Source organism: Rhinopithecus bieti, unplaced genomic scaffold, assembly GCF_001698545.2.
Source record: "Rhinopithecus bieti isolate Rb0 unplaced genomic scaffold, ASM169854v2 scaffold_11964, whole genome shotgun sequence".
Taxonomy (NCBI): Eukaryota; Metazoa; Chordata; class Mammalia; order Primates; family Cercopithecidae; genus Rhinopithecus; species Rhinopithecus bieti.
Window position 1 is genome coordinate 539,614 of NW_016807677.1, and position 16,484 is coordinate 556,097.

Below are 16,484 nucleotides of genomic sequence, written 5' to 3' on the forward strand. Positions count from 1 at the left end.
GCAGAAGACCTGGAGTGTAAGGCTAAGTAGGGGGTATGGGCTTTTTCCTGTATGAGGTTACGCATCCTTGAAGAGCTTCAAGCAGGAAGTGATATGGCACACATAATTCTGGAGGCAGAAACAGAGAGAAATCAGTTTGAAGAGCTATTTAGGGAGTGCCATTTGGTGACTAATTGGATGTGGAAAATGAGGGTGCAAGAGGCATCCAGGCCAATTCCAGGGTTTCTGATCCAGCAGCACTGTGTAGATGGTGGTACCCTTCGCTGGGGACAGACAGGCAGGTGGAGGAGATGGTTTGAGGGATTGAGGGTGGGTGGGGGTGGAATGGTGACTTCAATTTTGAACATCTTGAATTTGAAATGTCTGTGAAGTCTGTGGGCTCCCAAATGAATACATCCAGAATATGTCTAAAGCCTAAGAGGATATCTGATCTGGTCAGGTCTGGGGATAGATATGGGAAAGTAAGAAAAATAGGTGAAGTGTGAAGGGTATTGGAATGAGAACAGAACCTCCAGGAACACCAATGTTTAAGGAGCAGGTGGAGGAGGAATTTCAAGAGAGGTAAGGAGGGGCAGATGATGTCATGGAAGCCAAGGAAGTGAGCAGTCAATCTTTCACATACCTCTGAGAGGTCTGCTCTTAAAAGGCTCATGGAATGCTTCTTTGATTTGGCAAGAAGGAGGGCACTGTGATGTTTTGAGAGTTTCTGGAGTGGTAGAGGAGGAAGCCTGACTGTAGAGGGCTGAGGATCGGAGGGAAATGAGGAAGTTGGCCTAGTAGACTTCTCTTTGGGGCTTACAAAGGCAGAGAGAGAAAGGGAAGTGTCTGGGGAGGAGGCATGCAGGGTCAAGGGAGAGCTTATCTTAGCGTGGGAGAGACGAGTAATTGGGACTACAAGCACATGCCACCATGCCCGGCCAATTTTTGTATTTTTAGTAGACATGAGGTTTCACTATGTTGATCAGGCTGGTCTTGAACTCCTGACCTCATGATCCACTTGCCTTGGCCTCCCAAAGTGCTGGGATTACAGGTGTGAGCCACCATGCCCGGCCTGGAGTGCCTTCTTTATCTCCAAGTTCTATTCGTCCTTCCCTTCAAGGCCTAGATAAAGTCTTTCCTCCATGGAGCTTTCTCTGCCTCTGAATACCTGCAACACTGTCTGTAGCACGCATGAGTGATTAATCGCATCATCTGTTCTTGTGTTGCTGTTTAACTTTTTGCATGCTTGACTACTCTTATATAATTGCAAGCTCCTTGAAGACAGGAACTGTTTATTGATATCCTCCTAGCAGTTAGCATAGTGCTGATAGCCACATGAGTGATTAGAAAAGCACTAATTGAATGAATGCATAAACAAATACAGAGCTTTTAAGTCACGACAGAGAAACATTCCTTTTTTTTTTTTTTTGAGACGGAGTCTTGCACTGTCACCTGGCCTGGAGTGCAATGGCATGATCTGCGCTCACTGCAACTTCTGCCTCATGGGTTCAAGTGATTCTCCTGCCTCAGCCTCCCAAACAGCTGGGATTATAGGCACCCACCACCATGCCTGGCTAATTTTTTGTATTTTTAGTAGAGACAGTGTTTCACTATGTTGGCCAGCTGGTCTCAAACTCCTGACCTCGTGATCCGCCTGCCTTGGCCTCCCAAAGTGCTGGGATTATATGCGTGAGCCACCGTGCCCGACACATTCTTCTTTAAAATTTTTATTTTTAAATTTTACTTTAAGTTCTGGGATGCATGTGCAGAACGTGCAGATTTGTTACATAGATATACATGTGTCATGGTGATCTGCTGCACCTATCAACCCATCATCTAGGTTTTAAGCCCCTCGTGCATTGGGTATTTGTCCTAATGCTCTTCCTTCCCTTGCCCCCCATGCCCCTGACAGGCCCCAGTGTGTGACAATGGGGAGCATTCTTTATGATCACAGTCAGTAATGAATAGATGCTCTGACCATTAGAATTGGCTGCTAGTTCCAGCTCTGCCCCACCCCATCTGTGACTTGGGCAATGACTTGACCTCTCGGAGCCTCAGTGTCCTCATCTGTAAAGTGAGCTGACATCTAACTTGCTGTGTCAACATAAAGATTAAATGAGATAATGCAGGTAAAGTGCTAAGTACAATTTCTGAAGCCTGTATTGAGTAAATGCTCAATACATGTTAGCTGTGATTGCCTGTATTACACTGAGCCATGCCTCCCCTTGACAGGGCACAATCAAGTATACTTGGGACAAAACTGCCATCCCTGGGCTAGCCTGCTGATCAGAAGCTAGTGATGGACAACATCATGGAGGCGTCTTCTGAGCCTAAGTGTTGATGCTTAGAGTGAAGGAAGTGACTCTTCAACAGGGACCAAAAACAAATAGAAGCTGTAGCTATAGCTCATAGTTGTAGCTATGTTCCCCATACTGAGGGGGAACAGTATGTGGAGGCTGCTGGTCACAAACGGCCTTTTTAGTGGTGGTCGCACTCATAAATAGCCCTGCTGTCAGTGCAGAGAGGGAGAGAATAGAGCCCGCTGGTTTGAGCTGGATTAGGACAGTTCCTGGATGCTCCGGCCTCCTCTCTCTGCAAGCAGAGTGTGCTGTGGGAGACTGAGAACAAAGCACTCCCACACTGGCCTCCGCCCAGCTGCCGCTGTACCTCTCCCACCCTCACTCCCAGGAGCCACGCTTAGCAGTGCAGCCCACATCCTGCGCTGCTTAACCACAGCCCGCCTCTGGCTGCAGGCGGCTGCCTTAGGGTGGGGGTGTGCCTGCTTGAGACACCTCCCTTCTTCGCTTCCCCAGCCCTGGCTCCGCAGCTTTTCCTGGCAGCTTGTGGAAATCTGTGTCCCATCCCCAAGCTGGGCTTCCACCGCCACCGTCTTCTTCCGTAACTTCATCTGTTTTTCAAGGCCTGGTTCTGTCTTGCCCATTTTCTACCAACCACTCCATCAGGGAGCCATCAGTCATTCTCTGCCACCTTTGATGTCTTCCTCTGAGAGAAGTTGGTGAAACTTTCTTTCTTTCTCTCCCTCCCATCCTCTTTCTTTCTTCCCTTCCTCAATCCCTCCCTTCTTTCCCTTTCCTTTTATTTTCTTTCTGTCTCTTTTTCTTTTCTCTCCCCTCCCTTTACTCTTTCTTTCTTTTTTCTCTTTTTCTTTGTTTTTGAGATGGAGTCTCGCTCTGTTGCCCAGGCTGGAGTGCAGTGGCGTGATCTCAGCTCACTCCCGGCTTCACGCCATTCTCCTGCCTCAGCCTCCCAAGTAGCTGAGACCACAGGCACCCGCCACCACGCCCGGCTAATTTTTTGTATTTTTAGTAGAGACGGGGTTTCACTGTGTTAGCCAGGATGGGGATGTTCTCAGTCTCCTGATCTCGTGATCCGCCCGCCTCAGCCTCCCAAAATGCTGGGATTACAGGCGTGAGCCACTGCGCCCGGGCTTTTTTTCTTTTTTCTTATTCCCTTATGCCCTCTCTAAAGAGAGCTTCAGGTAACGGCCCTACCAGCTGTGGAAACAGAGAGTGTTCGCATCTGGGGTCATAGCTGAGAATTTAGTCAAAGGTAGTGAGAACCTGAATGGTCTTGGGAATTAAGGCAGCCTCTCAGGGCTTCTCAGAAAAGAGGGACAGCAACCCTTTCAGCCAAATACAATTTATTTTTTCTCTCTCAGCTGAGAGGAGCCGAGCACATTTAAGGAGATGCAAATGACCATCCAGTGGCCTACAGTGGAGACAAGGCGGGGAGGTGGGGATGTGGAGGGCTAGGGGTTGAGGGGTTGGTGGGGAGTGTGGGGGGAGGGAGGAGCACAGGGCTGGCTCAGAGCCAGGATCTGTGAATGGGGCAGGGCCTCTGTCAATATTTACCAGTCCATCCCCAGAGAGGGTTGCAAAAGGGACAGAGATAGAAAAGTAGATGGAATACTTTGGGATGGGGGACAACTTACATGCAAGAAAAGGGAACTGAACGGAGAAGTTACATCCAAGGGGAAGGGAGTGAATAGCAGAAATAAATATCCTGGCAAGAGAGCAGGCCAGCTGTGAGGATGTGACTACTAATGATGTTTCAAAGGAAGAAGCAGCAGCAGTGTCTTAGGACTGGGTACCAGCAGAGAAGGCAGGAAGGAGGGAGCTGGGGATCAGGCTGGAGGGCGTGAGTTCACCATGAGGCTGAGGAACGATTCTCTCGTGGGGTCCAAGACTAGCCCAGGAAACAGGGAGTCGCAGGGGGACTGGAGAGGAGCCAGACCTGGGCCAGTGGGAGGCAGTGTTCTCCAGAGGGTCAGATGCGTCTCTGATTCAGGCCAGAATACAGATCCCGCTGGCCTTTCCGGATGGGCTGGGAGTGAAGTCGAGAGGGGGTGGTCAGTGGTGCGGGAGGAAGTACCTCCTAAGAAAGGATGCTGAAGATCTAGCTTTAGTGCATAGAAAGAGCTTTGGACTTGAAGTCAGGAGGCAGGCTGGAATTCTAATTTGGCTCGGATGGTAGGAGACTTCAACTGATCACCTCCTTCCGTGAGCCTCAACTTTCCCATCTCAAAAATAGGAACTTAAAGACCCACCTTCCAGGGCTTCTGTCAGGGCTAAATAATTCACTTATGCTAAAGTAAATACTACGTGCTTGGCTGGTGCTCAACAAATATTTGTTGAGTATATCCAGGTGTGAGGGTAAAAATATTTAACAACTGGTAGTGCACACATACCAATCAACAAGAACAATCCTGGTGATCCTCTGGCATGCCAGGCATTAACTCTTTTTTTTTTTTTTGAGACGGAGTCTCGCTCTGTCGCCCAGGCTGGAGTGCAGTGGCCGGATCTCAGCTCACTGCAAGCTCCGTCTCCCGGGTTTACGCCATTCTCCTGCCTCAGCCTCCCGAGTAGCTGGGACTACAGGCGCCCGCCACGTCGCCCGGCTAGTTTTTTGTGTTTTTTAGTAGAGACGGGGTTTCACCGTGTTAGCCAGGATGGTCTCGATCTCCTGACCTCGTGATCCGCCCATCTCGGCCTCCCAAAGTGCTGGGATTACAGGCTTGAGCCACCGCGCCCGGCCGGCATTAACTCTTTAGTTACCCCCACTCAAGAGACAGCCTGGTAGGGGAGGGACTGGGATGCCTGGCCATGTGTGTGTGTGTGTGTGTGTGTGTGTGTGTAAGCGTGGGTTGGGGTGAGCAAAGTTTGGGGCCATTTTCCAATGAAGTATTTTAATATTTCAATAGCTTTTATATAATATTTATATAATTTTCATATTTCAATAACTCGTTTGGCTATACTGGTACATGCTGGTGGAATATCAGCCTTGAATTTATTGTGTTAGAATTTGCACATATGATATTCTCCATGGCTGTATCCCAGATAATGAAGAAGCCAGAGAAAGAGGCGTATATCTCTCGCAAGCTTCCTCCTCTCCATGGTTATGGAAGCCATGCAGCCTTTGAGACAGTCCTGTTTTACCATGAAGGAGGCAGAGGTGGCACATAGAGGGTCATCATGGAAGCCCTGAGTGAGGGGCTTTGAAGCATCTGGCAGACAAGATGGGCCATCCCATCTGTTCCCTTTCCCCCCGGAGGGGCATCCCCTCCAGCCTCCTGGCCCATTTCTATCCCCCGTTACCTCATAGTCTGGGTTGGGAACAGGTGGTGGCCTCTCCTTGTTTTGTCCTGCAGAGGAAGGAGGGGAAACGTTTCATTCCCATGAGGGAACCAATCTTGCAGCACTGTCTGTGCCAGTGAGACCCAGATAGAGAATGGCAAACCCCGTTGTTCTCTCCTCGACCACTTCCCTTTTACGTTCTTTCTCTTTTTGTTTTCTTTCATTTATCTCTTCTCATCATTTTGTGACTTTCCTCAGCTCAAGGTCCTCCCATTGTTTCTCTCCACGGGGAAGGGAAAGGAAAAGGCAGGAGCTAATATATCAAAGTCTCTCTTCCCACAGCTTAGGGACAGAATCGGATGACTGCAGGCGTTGACAGGCATGTGAGGAAGCCCGTCACGTTCATCAACATTTTTGCACTTTTATAGGATGGAAGGAGGGGAGTGACATGAGATTTGAAACCCTCTGTTGAGATCTTGTCATCACAGTACTGGAAGCTGTGCATAGAAGCTCTAGAGAAGCTGTTCTGACCTAGCTGTGGACTTGCCACCCACCCTGGCCCAGGCTGGTCGTCCCCCTTGGCAGGAATCTCCTCTGACCGGACTCCACAGCCTTACCCCTTTGCCTGCCGCCAGCACCTGCTCCTCGTGTCACAGGCTTGGCCTTGGCCTTTCTATTCTTGCTCCAGTAGTAAACCAGCAGCAGCAAGCCCAGAGTGATGCAGATGTCCACTATGACAATTGTGGCCACCGCCATCACATCCATCTCCATGCAGTTCTCACACACTGTGAGGGACGGGGTGGGGAGAGGGGAAATCACTAAGCAAGGAAAACACAAGGCACTGGAAGTGAGGAGGGAGCGCATGAAGGCCATTCTCCCCTTACTACTCACACACTTGCCACGGCCAGAGCCCCCCCTTCAATATGTTTAGAACAACATCGACAAGCAAAGAGTGGTGGCTGTGGGTAGAGGCACTGGAGTCAAACAGCCCTGGGTTTGAGTACCAGTTTTATTACTCACTAGCTGTGAGAAGCGTGAAATGTGTTTTCAATTCACAGACGCTCTGTTTCCTCATCCCTTTACTCATGGGAATAAAATGGTATTTAACCCATATGGTTGTTGAGAGGATTATATGAAAAAAAATCCTTGGTAAGTGTTGGATATAGACAGTGCTTGAGTGATACTTAATAAGCACTCAATAAATGTTAGCTAATGTTATTATTTTATTATTATACCTTAGCTTATGCCATTTTATCAGAGTAGACTTGAGTCTTTTTTGCAAACTTTTCTGAAAAATTTATCTCTGGAGGAAGCATTAGATAAACTCATGTTGGTATGCCATGAACCTGGGTGTGATGCAGTGCAAATGACCCAGTCCTGTCTCTTAGGGAGTTGCTATTTTAGATCTTGCACAGACTGGGGTTACCCCAAAGCCTCATATTTGTGTTTAATCTATATTCCAGAAAACACTGATGCTGTGTGGTACCAGAGAGTCCAGGACTGAGTGTGGGAGGAAGCACAAAGACACCAGGGCACTGTGAGCTGGGTTAGGGGAAATCATTGAGAATGCCCTTTTGAATGGTCCTCCCTAAAGAGCCGGTGGTGCCTGCTCTGGAGACCTGGGTTACCTCTTGCCTTCAGGTAGAGATGATGGCTCGCGTCCTCTGCATTGCTTCCTCTGGGGTAGCAGACATAATAACCACTTTGCTCCATTTCTGAAAATTCCCTCAGAAACAGCTGATCCCCAGAATCTTCTTTGTTTTTACCATTGTGTTGCCATTGTATTTCAGATCCAAGATGCTGAGAGCATGTCAGTATCACTGTGGTTCCAGAGATGGAGACTTTATATGCTGGGGAGAAAGAAGGGAAATTGATGGAAGAAACCAGGACAATTTTTAGTAAAGGCAAATTAGTGACAAAAGAAACACCCAAATGCAGGAAGTCATCTGTCATCTAGGTCTTAGATTTGCTTGTCAAAAGGGAGCTCTACTGGCTGGAGGGTGTGGAAGAGGAGATACGTGGAATGAAGGGAACTGGAGAACCTGAAGGGAACTAGAGAACCTTTTGAGAGGTGGCTTTAGGGTTTACGCAGGGACATGGGGACTTGGGAAAGGTTAGATGGATGTAAAGAAAAACCCATAAAAGTCCCTATTTGGAACCTTTCTAAAATGGGGTTGAGAATGCAATGCTGGGAAGATTCTTGGGGTTAATTTCTCTCAATCAGTTCCTTCTTGTCTACCCACCAATCTGCATCCTCAGACAGGGCATAAATAAAAGACCAATAAACTCACGTGTCTGTGTAATACTACCTGAAAATGAAAAAAGGAAACAGCAGTAAGAAAACATCTTGGTTTAAGTTGAAATTGTAGGTAAAAGTTTTCTAGTGGAATTAGACACTGCCCACAAGACTTCCCAAAGAGGGTCTCGTCCACTTGGAAGCCCTGAGTCTTGGAGGTGAGGTTCATGCTTAGCCTATGAGATTTAGCTCGTAGATATATTTTTTAAATAGCTCATAGATGTAACCCAGATACATTGGATTCAGAATATACCAGCGTGTGCTCCTAGATCCAGATCTACTGAAGCTCAGAAAGCCTTAAAGTCCTAAAGCCAAAAAATTCCAGAGATCTTCAAGCTTATCCTCTTATATTAGCCAGAACTGTATTACAGATAGGTATGAATGACAAACGAACCACCCAAATGTAGGAAGTCATCTGTCATCCAGGCCTTAGATTTGCTTGTCAGAAGGGAGCAATACTGGCTTTCTCAGAAATAAAGCTCTACACCGAATCACTGATTCGTGGACTTACCTATTTCTTACAATTCAGAAATTCTTTCTCAGAACTGAGTCCTCATTTAGAGAAGAAACACCTTTATTCTTATTCCATATATTTTTCTCTCTGTTTGTCTTTAAATAATGTGAAATACTCTACACATTTTGAGGGAATGTTTCTTCCAATAAAAAGTGGTTTCACTTTACTTTGTATCTGAGCATAATCAGCTCTCAATTATTTTTGTTAGAGAGAGGCCCATCAGTGTGGACAACTGAAATCAACTAATAAACCACTAATGCCATTCGCAGGTCCAGCCATGTTTCCCACAGCAGCCATTTTTGCCCTGGGAGGTGGAGCTAGGAGTCCTTTCTTATTTCCTGGAAAACTTGTGGCTGGAACACTGGGTTCTGTTACAGCCTGGACATGACAGCTGGAGGAGAGGAGAGGCGGTGGTGCGGCTATTAGGGACAGAGCTCTGGACTGAAGCGTCAGAAGCCCTGTGTTTGAATCCTAGATCTGCCCTAGTCTGTGTGACCCAGGACAAGTCCTTTAACTTCGCTGAACCTCAACTTCTTTATCAGGGAAATGGAGATAAAACAGCAACCTCACAAGGTCTTTGTGCAAATTAAACGGATTATGAAGGTGGAAGTGGATGACACATAGCAGGTGCTCAAGAAAAAGTTACTTCCTTTCCTCCTTTCCTTCTTGAGGTCCCGCTGCTCCCAGCACAGAACTGAACTCTGACCCAGTTGCTCAGGCAGCCCTCTGACAAAGACTGCACAGAATGTAAACAAATCATTCTCCAGGTTTTTCCACCTGCTTATAATTGGGAGCTGAGTAAAAGGACAGTAAATAGTTTATATTATTTTAATTTATAAATAATTTTTCAACAGATGTTTCTTAGACATGTTAAATGAACTAGAAGTCATTAATAAAGTACATAGACATTATACTTTGCTGGGTGTGTTTGTTTGAAAAAATGTAAAGAAAATTGCTCACAACTTTTATTGGCACAAATTCAGTAGCAGAGCTTAGACTTAACTCATGCTCACACAAGGGTCTAGATGTCTATGCTTAGAAATGTGCTCTGCGTATGTTCATTGTGCACTATTCACAATAGCAAAGACATGGAATCAACCTAAATGCCTGTCAATGGTAGAGTGGATAAAGAAAATGTGCTGCATATACACCATGGAATACTATGCAGCCATAAAAAAGAATGAGATCACACACGTCCTTTGCAGGAACATGGATGGGACTGGAGGCCATTATCTTTAGCAAACAAACACAGTGACAGAAAACCAAATACCACATGTTCTCATTTAGAAGTGGGAGCTAAATGATGAGAACACATGAACACAGAGGGAAACGACACACACTGGGACCTCTCAGAAGGTGGAGGGTGGGAGGAGGGAGAGGATCAGGAAAAATAACTAATAGGTACTAGGCTTAATGCCTGGGGGATGAAATAATCTGTACAACAAATCCCCATGACACAAGTTTACCTATAAAACAAACCTGCACATGTACCCCTGAATTTAAAATGCAAGTTAAATTAAAAAAAGATATGTGTGCTCACAAAGATTTTATACACATCCAGAGATAGTATTTCATAATGGTTAAGAAAATGAACTTCAGTGTCATCTAAATCTGCATTAAAACTTTTTTATTTTTAAATTGCTATTTATTAATTTTTTCAGAGACAGTGTCTTTCTCTGCCACAGAGGCTGGAGTACAGTGGCACAGTCTTGGCTTAATGCAGCCTCAACCTTCTGAGCTTAAGTGAGTCTCCTGCCTTGGCCTCCCAGTGTTGGGATTATAGGCATGAACCACGGCACCTGGCCTAAATCTGCATTTATATCTCTAGGACTGGACTGTTTATTTATTTTTGTATTTATTTGAGCCTTTGTTTCCTTCACTGCACAATAGGAGTGTTAGAAGAATTAAATGAGGATATTCAAGTAAAGTATTTAGAGCAATGCCTAAAACATACGTGCTCAGTAAACTTTAATGCTTATCATCTATAGTCAGTGTGCTTTTCATGTATTAATAGCTAAAATTCACCTACTGCCTGTTTTTTGTTTGTTTGTTTGTTTGTTTTGAGACAGAGTCTCGCTCTGTCACCCAGGCTGGAGTGCAATGGCACAATCTCAGCTCACTGCAACCTCCGCCTCCCAGGTTCAAGCAATTCTCTTGCCTCAGCCTCCTGAGTAGCTGAGATTACAGGCACCTGCCACCACGCCTGGCTAATTTTTGTATTTTTAGTAGAGATGGAGTTTCACCATGTTGGCCAGGCTGGTCTTGAACTCCTGACCTCAGGTGATCCTCCCACCTCGGCTTCCCAAAGTGCTGGGATTACAGGCGTGAGCCACCATGCCCGGCCCACCTACTGCCTTTTGTGTCAGATAATGTTCTAAGCGCCTTAAATAAATTACTCATTTGGTCCTCATCATAACCCTACAAGTTAGGTAGCACTATTATTTCCATCATACCATGATGATGCTATGGCACAGAAAAGTTAGGTAAATTACTCAAACACACCCAGCAAGTAGAGAGTTGAGCCAAGATTCAAACATTCTGGTCTAGCTCAGTTAGACTCTTACCCTCATACTATAGAGCTTTATCTCTTCTGCATAAAATATTTTTCTTCCCTAAAACAAAAGCTTATCCTTTAAAATTCAGCTCAAGGATCACCTCCCCCAGGGAATCTTTCCCAACGACACTCGGTAGAGTTGATCACTCCCCTCTTTACACTTCATTTTACTCTGTATCTACCCATATTATAACATGCAACTCACTATATTTTCAATTATTTGTGTCTCACACAAGACCATCAGCTTCTTGAGGGGAGGTAATTAGCAATGTGTTCATACGTTTGTTCATTTATTCATTCAAAAAATATTTATTGAGCACCTACTATGTGCCAGACGCTGGGCTAGGTAAATGAGACACTTCTGCCTTGAAAGATTTCAAAAACGTATACACAAACACATGGTAGCTCCAACCCACACCCATAAGTGTATGATCAGAGATACATATATGCACAGCTATAATCTGACATGACAGCTAGCAACAAATACAGGCACGTTTCATACAGATCTCATTGAAAGATACTTGTATTTTCCCTTTAATAGTTTTAGTTCTCAGTGTTTGTTAATGGTGATTGTACTCTATGACCATTTCATTCCACATTTGAAAACTTTTGCTAGATAGAGTGGAAATCCTCTTACCCATTTCTTCATAACCTGAAAAGAAAACGGTAAGAAGCCATTAGTAATGTTTCTATTGGCAACGAAGATCAGACCCTGCTCCTGTGGGTTGGGACTCTTCCCTCAACCCTTAGGAAACAATGGAACTTCCAATTTCCTTGGCTGCATATAAAAAGCTGCTTTGGGCCTTACGTCTTATCTGACGACTGTTTACAAAAATGGCTCCTAAGGACACTACAAATTAGGCAGCATGGCGGAATCTAGGCTGGCATAGTGGTTGCCTTTATTTTAATTTTTATTTTTGAGACAGTCTCAATCTGTTGCCCAGGCTAGAGTGCAGTGGTGCAATCTTGGCTCACTACAACCTCTGCCTCCCAGGTTCAAGTGATTCTCTTGCCTCCGCCTCTCGAGTAGCTAGGACTACAGGTGTGCACCACCATGTCTGGCTAATTTTGGTATTTTTAGTAGAGACAGGGTTTCGCCATGTTGGCCAGGCTGGTCTCAAACTCCTGGCCTCAAGTGATCTGCCCGCCTCGGCCTCCCAAAGTGCTGGGATTACAGGTGTGAGCCACGATGTCCAGCCACATTTAATGGCAATTTAATGGTTGCCATTAAATACAACATTGGTTCACTCCGTTTGGAAGAGCTGATTGAATAGAGGGGCTTCCAATGTTGGAAGACTTCTGACTCTACTGCTGTGATTGAGAGAGTAAGTTCAGGCTGCGCACACTCATATGCACGTGCACTCACATAAACACACGTGTACACACATGTATTCAGACATGTGATTCTGAACACACACCCAGATGTTGCCCCAGCAGCTTATCCAGAGTAACCCTGTGCATGCATTCTGGCTACATCTCCTCTGCAGAATCTCACATCAAATATGAGATGCAAACAAAAGAAAACTGTTCGTGCTTTCAACTTCATTTAAGCCTCAATTTTTCTTTTGTATAGTTAAGACTCATTATTTTCTCCCTCTGTTACTTCCCCCTTCTGGGCTAGAAATATCTCCAGACTTGTGAGGAAAGTCAAAGGGGTAGATGGCAGAAACTCCTTTTCCTGACCTCCGTGGAAGTTCTGTGGGAGGCCTAAGAGAAAGCTCCACTCATAACTACAAACAATGATGGGGTGATTTCATAAAAAAGAAAGAAAGCATATCTCACCATCTTGCCCCCAAACGCCAACTAGAAAATAAATAAGAAAAAAAAAGTGTTAGTAAATGTTGTGGGTACCTGCATTCCTAAACAGAAAAAGGGCTGTGTTGCAGTATGACCACTGACGACATCTGATGTCCTTCCCAGTTGCTATAGAACAGTAGAACTTATTGCTGGTATTGACCAGGGGTTCCCAGGAAATTTGGGAGGAAATAGAGGAAGGAAGCATCTAGCATTAACTATGAGTCCACAATTTCTGACAAGTGGGAGTCAGAAAGAGTTAGGACCATAATTTTGGATGACTAGAGACATAGCAAAAGAATTTTGCCCTCAAGCCTCCATTTTGAACATTGGTCTCTGTGGAAGAAAAACACACTCTTGGTTGGGTACAAACACTGGGATTCTTGTTCCATCTCTGGCTCTGCTTTTCTGGTGGTTCAGTTTTTCCATTTGTTTTCTGCTTGAGACAGAGATGGAAATATTTGAAATCCTGATTACTCATCATCTAGGGCCTGTGCGTTGAAGAGCCTGACCACATTTCCACCGGGCCCTCCAGGATGCCCTCACTCAGCAATACCCTGGATTCATTACAATGATCAGTTTCCCTGGCATTGCCTGAAAGCTTTCTGCACACCTAGGCCTTTCTTTTACTGAAACCTCTACACAGGGGGAGATAGGATTCCCACTTTCCTATCCCCAGAGCAGATTGGACACATTCCTATGATGCCAGACGTCTAGGGGTGATTGGGTCTTTGATACTCTCTTTTATTTTCTATTTATTTATTTATTTGTTTGTTTATTTATATATATTCTTTGAGACACTCCAGGCTGGAGTGCAGTGGCTTGATCATGGCTCACTGAAGCCTTGACCTCCTGGGCTCAAGTGATCCTTCTGCCTCAGCCTCCCAAGTAGCGGGACTATAGGCGTATGCCACCACACCTGGCTAATTTTTAATTTTTTGTAGAGATGGGGTTTCGCTATGTTGCCCAGGCTAGTCTTGAACTCCTGAGCTCAAGTGATCTTCCCACTTTGGTCTCCCAAAATGCTGGGATTACAGGCGTGAGCCACTGCACCTGGCCCCCCTCCTCCTCCTCCTCCTTCTCCTCCTCCTCCTCCTCCTCCTTCTATTTTTAAGGAAAAGCATACTTTATAACACAGATCTCTAAGAATATGCCTGGCCATTCCCTACAGGAGTCACATCCTGCCACTTGCTACTCAATGTGTTCCTAGGACCAGTTAGCAGATTAATAAACTTGAGAGCGTACTAGACATGTGGAATCTCAGTCTCCAGTCCGGGTCTTTTGAAACAGAAGCTGCATTTTTAACAAGATCCCCAGGTGATTTGTGTGCACATTCAAGATGTGAGAAACCTAAGATGAAGCAGGAAGTGGAGACATCATGGCTGTGGCTCTGAGACGGGGCACCAGCTGTGATAGCGTTTTCTAGGTCTTTGAAATAAAACCATCACGAGCCATTTTGCCTCATGTGGTGCAGCCATTTAGAGCACAAACAGTCCTGGTCTCACAGATCAGCTTCATCACTTACTATATTCTTTAAAACAAGTTACTTAACTTTTTTGAGTATCAATTTCTTAATCTGTAAAGTAGAGGACTTATCAGTTTACATAGTAAAAGTTAAAAAGAATTTTAAAAAGAGGATATAATACCTTTCTTCCCAGGTGGAAGTAGGATTAAACCAGTTAACACGTCTAAATAATTTTTTCTTTACATAGTATCTGACATTCAATAAATGGCAACTTTTTTTGTATTATTTATTTCATATGAGATATATAAATGCTCTTGGTTATATATCAATTCATAATCCATCTTGCTTCAAAAAAACTAAATAAACTGAAAATTGTTGGTTACTTGAAAAGGACTAAAAATTACGAGCCGTTTTATGGTCTCAAAGACAGTGAACTTGCTATATATGCCCTGTGCAGAGTTTGGGTGCAACTATCGAGTCTCCCCAAAACAAGGAGTGGAGCTTTGCTCTTCTAGTCTCTTTTGGGTTAGTTCTGGAGAGCTGGGTAAGTTGGAATGAGCTCGTTCTTAGAGGTAGCGAGACCTCTCTGCTCGCAATAGCTATGATCACCCCAACTGCTCTTTGCCTGCTCCCCGAACGCTCTCCCAGGCACCCGTGGCCTATCTTTTTCTTTAGTCCCCAGCTCTCATCCCCCACCCTAACATAGCACAAACAGTTCCTTACATCTGGTAAATGAGGCTCCTTGGTGCCACTGAGCAGTGCCAGGTAAGGCTGTAAGCCTTCCAGTGGTCTGGAGACACACCACCCTTTCCACTCCACCCTACTCACTTGATAAGAGGCAGAGGCCCAGAACTCTCCAGCGAGTGCCCGACTGCATCTTTCTTTCATGGGACGGTTACTTTACTAAGATGGCGGAGGCCAGCAAACTTACTACTTCTGGAAGAAAAGCAAAACAGATGACTTTTTCAAAACATCTGCTAGAGATAAGGACCCTGGGGCCATTGTTCCCAATGCTAGGATGAAAAAGGAGGGCTTTGTAAGAGAGAGACTCACCATTTTCTGAAGCAGGCACCTGAGGCTGGGAGGGGAGGAGGGTTTCTGAACCCCACACAGGAAGTAGAGGGGCCTCTGGGCCTGCGGGTTTTACCTCACTTGGAAACGTTCAAGGCAGAGGCCTCCACCTGGATTGGTTGAAGAAAGCTGGGTCCCACAGCCTTCCTAGAAGGTCAAACAAAAGGACTCTGACAAAACCTGAAGAGGCCATGAAAAATACATGACATTTAGCTGTCCAGACCATGTAGTAGGTTGGCACAAAAGTAATTGCAGTTTTTGCCATTGAAAGTAATAGTAATACAATATGCCTCCACATTGTGGGGTCCTCCTTCCCCTATAAGCTCTGACAGGAAGAGGGAGATGCACTGAACATTTGCTTTCTTTATGGTGGATCGGGCATGGAGCAGCACGGTGCAGCCATCTTATTGACAAAACTTGTTGGCTTGAAAATACATGTTGACTTAAATCTGTAAGATGCCATTTTTTTGCCTGTAATTTTATAAAAATATTTAAAAACACAAGACTCAATGTTGAACAGGGAGTGATAGTGTCAAAGTCTGCTGGTATGAGTGTGAATTGATGTAACTTTTCTTTATGTTTAAGCACGTGTCAATCAAATGCTTACTATATCCAAGCACTGTTCTAAGAGCTTTTCTGACATATTTAATCCTCAAAACGACCCTCGAAGGTAAGTATTATTTTTGTTTTTATTTCCATTTTATACTTGAGTAAACTAAGGCTCAGGCAGGTTATCTAAGTTGCAGATTACGGAGCTGGGACTCTAGAAATCATTTTGATGAAATTCACTTAATACACATTTTCTGTCTACTGTACTGTAGTTACATGCTGGGTGCTAGTAATACAGGAGTAACAAGATAAATCGTTCTCTTGGATAAAAAAGGAAATGTGGAGATTAAACAGATAACTTCACAACCAATAACCATGCCCCGCATGATGGTGTACACCTGTATTTCCAGCTACTCAGGAGGCTGAGGCAGGAGGATTGCTTGAGTCCAGGGGTTCGAGACTGTAGTGAGTGTGACTGTGCCTGTGAATAGCCACTGCACTCCAGCCTAGGCAACATAATGAGACTCTAGCTCTAAAAAAACTCCCAGATAACTTCAGGAGATTGATGCTAAGAAAGAAGACGTTCAGGTGCTATGGGAGTGATAGAAGGGAACTAAGATAGTCTGGGGTGGGGTGGGGAAGAGAAGGTCCCCCTGAGCAGGTGACAT

The 16,484-nt window shown here is 45.0% G+C and overlaps 1 protein-coding gene across 1 annotated transcript; it reads right to left on the reverse strand.

Annotated features, from left to right (window-relative positions):
* Positions 1-3,622: 3,622 nt before the first annotated feature.
* On the reverse strand, positions 3,623-15,409 carry CD3E (CD3 epsilon subunit of T-cell receptor complex). Its single transcript, XM_017883073.1, has 9 exons — positions 15,250-15,409; positions 15,025-15,132; positions 12,720-12,740; positions 11,575-11,589; positions 7,865-7,882; positions 7,202-7,423; positions 6,191-6,358; positions 5,595-5,641; positions 3,623-4,323 (listed from the first exon to the last, which is right to left on the reverse strand). Exons 2-9 carry the CDS (start codon positions 15,071-15,073, stop codon positions 4,267-4,269), a joined length of 597 nt encoding a protein of 198 aa, XP_017738562.1. The 5' UTR covers positions 15,074-15,132; positions 15,250-15,409; the 3' UTR covers positions 3,623-4,266.
* Positions 15,410-16,484: the final 1,075 nt, after the last annotated feature.